The sequence below is a fragment of the Mus pahari genome, chromosome 6 (genome assembly GCF_900095145.1).
Source record: "Mus pahari chromosome 6, PAHARI_EIJ_v1.1, whole genome shotgun sequence".
NCBI classification, from domain to species: Eukaryota; Metazoa; Chordata; class Mammalia; order Rodentia; family Muridae; genus Mus; species Mus pahari.
The window spans coordinates 95,461,884-95,471,217 of NC_034595.1; the positions used below are offsets into that span (position 1 = coordinate 95,461,884).

The window sequence follows — 9,334 nt, forward strand, 5'->3', positions numbered from 1 at the left end:
TAAGGCATGAGGATTATCAGGAGTTCGGTACGGACTACATTTATTAAGACTTCTTGCCAATCATGGTGGTGCAGCTTTTAATCCCAGCTCTTGGAGGCAGAGGCAGGAGGATCTCTGGGAGTTTGAGGTCAGCCTGATCCACACTCATTGAGTTTAGAAACCTGGTCTATGTAGAGACTCCATCCCTAAAACCAAAACAAACAAACAAGAACAAAACAAACAACAAAAAGACTTGCTACATGGTTTATTTGAACGCCGAAAATACCCCTACATACATAGCAGTGTAAAGATTTAAAGGTTCATAGTGGTAGAGCATTTGCCTAGCATGCACAAAGTCCTACATTTAATCTCCAGTAGTGTATTACTAATAAAGCCGCCCACCCACAGAGCAATAGGGCCACTTAAATCAAGCAGTCTGAATCATCTGTAGACCAAACAGAGGTCAGGTGATAAATCAGTTCTTGGTGGTCAGTTGTAACGTGGTACTTTAGGACTAACAAAGACATTACTATGTGTCCGCTTTACTGATTTTCAAGCATGGTGTATGGTTGGTTGTTGGCTACTTATGGGTTTAAGCCTATCCCTTCTCACTCTGTTTGTGGTGGTCCTCAGCACCCGACAGCCCCATCTCTCTTTGCATTCCTCGCAGTGAAATTGTTTAGAATCTACACTGACGCTGCCCTCTGAGCAGAACTGTAGCCTTCTTGGAAAGATGGGATTGCTGGTGGGCACAGTCTCTAGGGCTTAGAGCTGGAGATTAAGGTGGTGACTGCCAGTGGCTACTTGGGCCTGCCAAGCTGTAACATGGTGGATTCCATTTACCCTATAGCCTGAAGTGGGGAAGAACACACTGGCAACCTCTTCCCCCCATCCAAGAAGTAAACACCCGCAAGGGTTTCTCCATCTAGAAACTTCATATCTCACTGCTAAATACACATGTCCCAAAGGACATCAACTCTTTAGGTCAACATTTCTGAGGTTGCCTCTGCTGCTCAACCCATCCCCCCTTCCTACCCCCACCCCCCCACCCTGAGATCACACGTTCTGTTTTCTACAGGATTCATCTATACCAGAGGATTCTGTTCCCAAGAGCTAGAAGGAATCACTTGCCATATAAGTACCCAGTTAGGGGAACAGCCCTGCCTGATGAAGCTTGGGCTCTGACTCATATGGCCTGGTTGCCTAAAGGAAGACAGGGCACAATGCTGAACCAGACTGTTCTGTTGTGTTCTATATGCTGCATTGTCTTGCTCAGCTCCTCTCTAAGCTGTTCTAGCCTCTTATGGTGGGAAGCACCCTGGGCACCATAAATCTCCCAAGGGGTAGAATACATCTCCAAGCTTAAGTAGTTCAGCCTGGAGGTGTGGTGGAGCAGGCGCTCCAGAATAGCCACCGAGATGGGATTCCTTAAGTAGTTGAACATGATAAGCTGAACACATTGGCTCAGGGCAGGCAAGAGGACATCGAGCTGGGAGTCCTTAATCATACAGTTCTCCAAGTCCAAGGTCTTCAGGGTGGCTGCAACTCTCTCCAGCAGGGCTCGAAGGGGCTCAGGACTTAGGTCGGTCAGAATGACACCACTCAGGTTCAGGTGTTTGAGCTGTCGGATGCCTGGACACTGGGACAGGGACTGCAAGTCTGATTCTGACATCTTGGAATCAGTAATAGAGAGGATCTCCAAGGGGGCCTCCAGGCACCTAGGGAGAGACCAAGTAGTTAGCGGTTACGTGGGGGAGACCTGGGGTAGAGTGGATCATTTTCTCTAAGGCGATCTGGCTACCTGATAAGCATCAATACCTAGTGTGCTGCCTCACTCAGTGGCTGGTAGAGCCAGCCTCTCAGAGGAGTTATGCAAGGCTCATGTCTGCATGCACAATACAGCCTCAGTAATAGTTTCAGGATTTGGTATGGATCCCAGGCTGGGCCTTTCTTTCAGTCTCTGCTCCATTTTCTGTCCCCACACTTCCTTTAGGCAATAACAATTCTGGGTTAACAATTTTGAGATGGGTGGGTGGCCCTCTCCCTCCACTGGGGGCCATGCCTATCTACTGGAGGTGCTTTCTTCCAGTTCCATCTCCACACTGTCGCACATTTTGGCTAAGGCCATCCCCACTGGGTCCTGGGGCCTCTCACACCCCAGGTCTCTGGGACGATCTGCCCCCTAATACCCACTGCTGCATATTTCGATTTATTCTCCTGGCCCTCTGGACATCTCTCCTGTCTCTCCTCATACCTGATCCTGCTCCTCCTGTCCCCTCCCATCGCCCCTCTCCTACCCAATGCCCTCCCTCCCTCTGCCTCCCCACGATGATCTTGTTCCTCCTTTTAAGTGGGATTGAAGCATCTACACTTGGGCTTTCCTTGTGTCTTCCTATGATCTGTGAGTTATATCATGGGTATTCTGAACTTTTTGTCTAATAGCCACAGTGAGATACTTATAGCCGACCATTGGATAGAGGTCAGGGACCAATATGGAAGAGTTAGAGGAAAGACTAAAGGAGCTGAAGGAGACTGCATCCCCATAGGAAGAACAACAATGTCAACTAACCCGTACCCCTCAGAGCTCCCAGCGACTAAGTCAAAAACCAAGGAGCATGCATACATGGGCTGGTTTGTGACCCCAGACACATGTATAGCAGAGGACTGCCTTGTACAGTGTCAGTAGAAGAGGATGTGAGCTTAATCCTGTAGAAACTTGATGCCTCAGGGAGGAAGGATGCTGGTGGGGGTGAGGTAGGGGTAGGTGGCTGGGTGGGGAAGCACCCTCTCAGAGGTGGTGGTGGAGTGGGGTGGGGGGTTGGGTGAGGAAAACTTGGGGAGGGCAGGACCCGGAAGGGAGCCAACTTGTGGAACGCACATAAATAATGTAATTTGATAATAATAATAAAAGAGTCTGCTCACTGAAGTTACCCATTTGAACTTGAGGCATGATACTATCACTGGAGGACTAGCTTAGCCCACAGCCCAGCATCTCCTTTCCCCACTGTCAATATAGACAGCCCTAGCTCAGGTAACATCATTAAATTGCTCCAACAAGAGAAAGGGTTTGCTGTGGTCTTTGAGGACTGCTCACCATCCTCCCTCACCTGAACAACTGGTCCATTTGACCTCTGAGGAAGCCGATGGAGTCCAGGGAGAGGTCCTGGAGGTACTGCAAGTTAGAAAACTGAGAGGTGAACTGGCTGACCAGCTGCTGCTTCTCCTCTGGGGTAAGAGAGGCAGGCACGTGAATGTGAGAGAGAATGATCGAGAGAAGATTTTTCATTCGGCCCAGATAAGGAGCAAAGATGGCCAGAGTAGACAGCTTCCAGGTGCAACACACTTCCACTTCCTCCATACAGTCCAGGTCCAGCGTCTCCAGTATCTTCATGATGTTCTGGATAGCTACCGTGTTGATCTTCAGCTTCTTACAGCCAAGCTGCAGCACAGCTTTTCTCTCTCTCGCCCACAGGAAGACATAGGACAGGCATGTATCCAAGGCTCTTGGTTTGAGGTACAGGTCTATAAACACTTTCAATGAGTTTTGCTTGCCTTCAATTTTTGGACCTCGCTTTTGCATTTTTCTCCTACACTTGACCCCTGGAGCGCAAGATGCTGTCGTATCTCCAGCCCATACACTCCAGAAGTCCTTGTGCAAAGCCCGCAAATCCAGAACTTGCAGCTTGTAATTCCTGTGGGAGAAAGTGGGAGTCTTAGACTTAAGACAGGAATTCATCCTTCCCCGTTACACTTTGTTCCCATATTTTTTTTTTAAATATGGTTACAAAGGCCAGACTGGCATCAAATCACAATCCCCCTGCTTCAAAGTTAGATGCCTGAAATAACAGGCTAGCGCTACCAATCCAGATCTGCAAGGACTCCTTTCTCCCGACATCACTCTCCTCCTTCTATGCTCCTTCTATTTATGCTCATGCTCTTCATCCCTTCCCCTTGAATCCAGTCTGATCCCACTACTAGTGCCCATGGGAAAAGACAGGGTCAGGCACCTTCAGCCATAGCTACGTCTGTCCTAAGTGGCCTCAAACACTCAAATCCTTTCCCTAGATGCTCAGCAATGGTCCGATGGCCTGTGAAATCCTCATCGCCAAGGCCAACATAAGCTTATAACCTTCCTTCCGTTCTCTATTCTTTCTCTATCCTAGACTCCCAGGCCTCCCTTCAGAGTACTTGGGTCTCCCTCACCTGGGGTGAATATTCTGGTCAAGCAGTGCATCAATCCCATCCAGTATGGTTTGTAAGATATCCAGGTACGGTGCCTTCATCTTCATCAGACCACCCAGTGGGAGACAGGGAAAAGGCCAGACCTGCACAATCTTCCTCAGGATGTTAAATCGTTTGTGGGTGAAGGCATCTTTGAAGAGTGGTGGGAGGAGCTCCCTGGGCAGGTCCTGCAGAGCAGAGATGGCCAAGGCCTCATCCCTCAGTAGACTTTGCATTGCTAGCTGCAGGAGCGTGGGTGTGGCCTGCAAGCTCATCTTCACAAATCTGTAGGGAGACAGATGATCCTGAGAAAATGCCCAAGGGGAAAAAAAAAAAACACCTTTTAGGGTCAAGGACTAAGAAGTCCTTCTCAATCCAGAAACAAACTTAGAGCCACAGCCACTGTACTGCCTTGGGTTCTCTTTACCCACCCACTTCCAGACAGGATCCCATTGTATCGTGCCCGCTCACCTTGAAATATGCTCCAAGGAAGCAGGAAGGGTCTTGTGCTTCCACCCATGGCCCTAGAGCAAGGACTGAGAATGTCCTGTGGACCAACACAGTCACATTCTCAGTTCTTGCAGCGCACTTGGCTGGGAACAATTTAGAAGGCTGTAAGACGATTGCTATTTTTTTTCCCATGGGGGCTGGGGCGTCAGTCCCAGGACAGCTAAGACTACACAGAGAAAGCCTGTCTTTAAAATCCAAACCAAACCAACCACAAATCTTAGACTGTGCGGACTTGTTCTCCTAGCCTACAGCTGGATGCAAACAGCAAAAGGCTCCCCTGTCTCTCTTCCCTGGGGGTACACAGCCTCACAGAGTCACAAGGTTAGGAAGGTACAGTATTGGGTGGTGTGAGAGAAGATAAGGATCTGGGAGCTGGTGGGGTGGGTAGGGAATGAGAGGAGGAAGGGAAAGTGGAGGCTATCCTTGGATGATTGCGGTTATGTTTTTAAAAAGGAGAGAGGCCATGTTTTTGGATGGTGTAAGAGGCCAAATCTTTTCCCAATGTCTCTGTGCCTTTTGCCAGATCCCTCAACCCTTCCCCATCTGTAAATGTGGCTCACAACTGCACCCTGGCCGCTGATGTTTGGAAAGTGGTACTAAATCCCTCGTCTTGGATTGGGGGATTTGGTGAGGCTGAAGGCCAGATTATCTACCCAGGGTCACAGGACTCCTTTGGAGCCCAGGGCAAAAAGGAGCAGAGCCTGGTAGCTCATGACTGTAGTCCCAGCTCAAAGGAAAGTAGTGGCAGGGGAATCAAGAATTCAAGGTCAGCCTCAGCTGCGTATGAGTTTCAGGACAGCCTGGTCTCCTTGAGATCCTCTCTAGCTCCCCCTAGTCCCATAAGGAGGACACAAAGAAAGGGAAAACTTTGCTTAACTCCTGAAGAATATTCATGCCATCCCTCTAATTCTGTGATGCCCATATTTGCTTTTTAGACAGCATCAAGTAGCACCCAAGCTCTCACACTTCCATTCTTGAGTAGATGCTGCCTGCCTGCCTGCCTGCCTTCCTTCCTCCCTCCCTCCCGCCCTTCCTTCCTTTTCCCTTCCTTTGCCTTAATTCTTTTTACATGAGAATAGGAAGTACTGGGGCTGGAAAGATGGCACAGAGGTTAAGAGCACTGGCTGCTCCTCCAGGGGTCCTGAGTTCAAATCCCAGCAACCACATGGTGGCTGGCTCACAACCATCTGTAATGGGATCTGATGCCCTCTTCTGATGTGTCTGAGGACAGCAACAGTGTACTCATATAAATAGAATAGATAATTCAAAAAAATAAAAAGAATTGTCTAAGAATAGGAAGTACTAGTTTTCAAGTATAATTTTACTTTTGTTTGTTTTTTTTCCCCACCCCCACCCCACCCCACCCCAGTTCCCTTCTATACCCTCCTTTGCATTTCCATGTCTCACAATCTGTTGCCCACCTGCCTGCTTTCACCCCTTTTCTCTCCTTAGGGTCTCCTATCCAATTTCATAACCAAACTAAAGTGGATGTTTTCCATCCTGGCTGCGACTCTTTTGTTTTGTTCTGTTTGGGTTAGAAATTGCAGGAACATCATAGCTACACAAGTTTACCAGGAGATACAGAAAGCTACCCATGAGGATAAATATTATTAAAACTAGCTTGAAAACACAGGGACTCCACAGGAAGACCAACAGTCCACTCATCTGGACCCCTGGGGCTCTTAAGAGTCTTAACCACCAACCAAAGAACATATAGGGGCTGGGGCTAGACCTCCCTGCACATAAGTAGCAGATGTGCAGCTTGACCTTCAGGTGAATCCTGAACAACTGGAGCAGGGGCTATCCCAAAAGCTGTTGCCTACCATGAGATATGTTCTTCTAGCTTTGCTGCCTTGTTGGGCCTCAGTGGGGGGGGGGGGGGGGTACCTAGCATGGGGGGTACTTGAAGTACCAGGGTGGGGGTGATACCAGGGGGGAACCACCTGCTCAGAAGAGGAGAAGAGGAGGAGGGGTTGATGGGGAGGACTATCGGAGAGGGACCCGGAGAGGGGCAGTGAGCAAGATGTAAAGTGAATAAGTAAAAAACAAACACTGAAAACTCTTCCAGAAGTCCTGAGTTCAATTCCTAGCAACCACAATAGGGCTCATAACCATTTGTAACTCTAGTCTTGGGGGGTCTGACACCCTCTTCTTCCCTCTGTACCTTAGGAATTTTAATGATTTTTTGATAATCTCACATTGACCATACTTTTTAAAAATATTTATTTATTTATTTTATGTATCTGAATATATACTGCAGCTGTCTTCAGACACACCAGAAGAGGGCATCAGATCCCATTCCAGGTGGCTGTGAGCCACCATGTGGTTGGTGGGAAATGAACTCAGGACCTTTGGAAGAGCAGTCAGTGCTCTTAAGCACTGAGCTATCTCTCCAGCCTGACCATCTTTTGAAAATGTATTTTTTTCCTTTTTTTTTTTTCACATAGACCATCTTTAAGCTGTGTCTTCCACTAATCTTGCATGACCTACTTCTGCATTAAACTAAAGTTCTCTGGCACTGTCATACCCCTATCTTTCCTTTTCTATTCTGGAAAAATAAAGCCTTTTTTTTTTTTTTTTTTTTTTATTCTACTATACAAAAAAAGTCCTTCCATATTAAAATGATGTCTCTTTTAAGGTTACAAGAAATATATTCTCGTCCTTAGATGTTCCTTAATATTTCTCTGCTCTTAAGGGGAAAAAGGGTCAAGTAACACATAAAGGCAGACCTATCAGAATTACACCAGACTTCTCACAAGAGACTATGAAAGCCAGAAGATCCTGGGCAGGTGTCATACAGACCCTAAGAGAACACAAATGCCATCCCAGGCTACTATACCCAGCAAAACTGTTAATCACCATAGACGGAGAAAACAAGATATTCCATGACAAAATCAAATGTATACAATATCTTTCTACAAATCCAGCCTACAAAGGATAATAGATGGAAAACACCAACACAAGAAGGGAAACTACACCCTAGAAGAAGCAAGTAATCTTTCAACAAACCCACACAAACAAAATTCTACCTCTAACAAGAAAGTTAACAGGAAGTAACAATCACTTTTCCTTAATATCTCTTAATATGAAAATTAATATTACCAACAAACCCTAATCGATTGAAACTCAAAAATATGAGGAAATAGAAATTTGTCAGCTGTCATCCCGCGGTCTCTCTAATTTGGTAATGGGAGAAATAGGTCCAATACTGTACCATCCATATACACTTTCTGCTTGCTTGTATGTGACAGTGTCTTGCTGTGTGCCACATAATGGTCTTGAAATCATGCTTCTCCTATCTCAGCCTCTCTATCAGTAGGATTGTTTATTTGATGCTTTTACACTATACTATGGTTTTCAGAACAGCCTGCATATTTCAATTTTTTTTTATACAGCCAAAAGAAATGTAGACAATTAATTTGAGAGGAGGCTTGTAAGAGAACAGCAAAGAGTGAGACTGAAGGCTTTGCTTGATATTTATAATTATTTTATCAATTTTGAAGAAGAGGACTTTATAAGTTGCTCTTATTCTGAGATGAATGCTTTTCAAAACCATCACAGCCAATGAACCAGAATCTTACCCTCACCTAACGTCTGTGCCACCCACCAAGCAGAACATTGATCATTGAAACAGTTGATGAATGACTTCATGGATATATAATCTTAATATACACACCATTTCTTAAATGAATGTAACCTGTTCCCTGCTGGCTAAGAATGACAACAATCACTCAAGTCAAATAGCTTTAACCGTAGCAGGAAATCTGTATCCAAAAATCGTGCCTTCAATTCATTCCTTGGACAATAGAACTGTCAACTCTTAGCTTATCTACTGTGGAGGTAAAATCCTTTGGTGATATGAGGAACATTCAAGTAAAGCCTTATTACAATGAACTCCAATGTCCAAAAACTGTTCTTATTCTGTGTTTGTACAAGATTTTAAGCTCTACTAAAAACAAAACAAAGAAACTTTATCTGTTTATGTTCATTAAAAAAACTAAGTGATATATTATTTTAAAATATCATACAGTTAATATATTTGGAGTTATTTAAAATTTATATAGAGAAAAACAAATGTATTTTCAGTATTGCTGTAGACAAACATCTACATAAGACTGTTCAATTGATTGTTGCCTTATATCAAATAACCGTTATAATACTCATTTTTATTGTTACAATATTTCATAAATTTTAAAGAATATGATGAAAAATGAAAGGTATTGCAGGTTTTGAAGGGGGTCTCTGGGAGGAGTTGGGGTACAAAAGGGAAAGAAGAATGTGATGTAAGTCTATTTACTCAAAATATGTTTTTAAATGTTAACAAATTCAGAAATAAATTTAAAAAAATTTTCTCTGCTCTGCCTACTGATCCCTGTTTGGTTACAGCCCCAAGGGGCTGAGGTGCATATTTTACATACCAAAGCAGACCTGGCCTCCAGGTTCTCCCAAGCTTCACTCTTTCCCTACCTGGCATCCCCCCACCCCTCATCTTGAACTTTTCAGCCCAGGGGCCTGGCTGCCCTTCTCCCAGGGGCTCTTTCATGTATACTCCAGACAATTCCTCCCTCCCCCACCCCCCTCACACACACACACACACACACACACACACACACACACACACACA

At 45.4% G+C, this 9,334-nt stretch overlaps 1 protein-coding gene across 1 annotated transcript in view; it reads right to left on the reverse strand.

Moving 5' to 3' along the window:
- Positions 1 to 237: 237 nt before the first annotated feature.
- Positions 238 to 9,334, reverse strand: part of Pramef12 (PRAME family member 12) — a 17,236-nt gene continuing 8,139 nt past the window's right edge. Inside the window, exons 2-4 of the mRNA XM_021201117.1 lie at positions 4,183 to 4,505; positions 3,087 to 3,671; positions 238 to 1,697 (exon numbers count right to left, since the gene is read on the reverse strand). Of these exons, the coding sequence (XP_021056776.1) occupies positions 1,166 to 1,697; positions 3,087 to 3,671; positions 4,183 to 4,475 (1,410 nt within the window). The 5' untranslated portion in view covers positions 4,476 to 4,505 and the 3' untranslated portion in view covers positions 238 to 1,165. The remainder of the gene's footprint in view (positions 1,698 to 3,086; positions 3,672 to 4,182; positions 4,506 to 9,334) is intronic.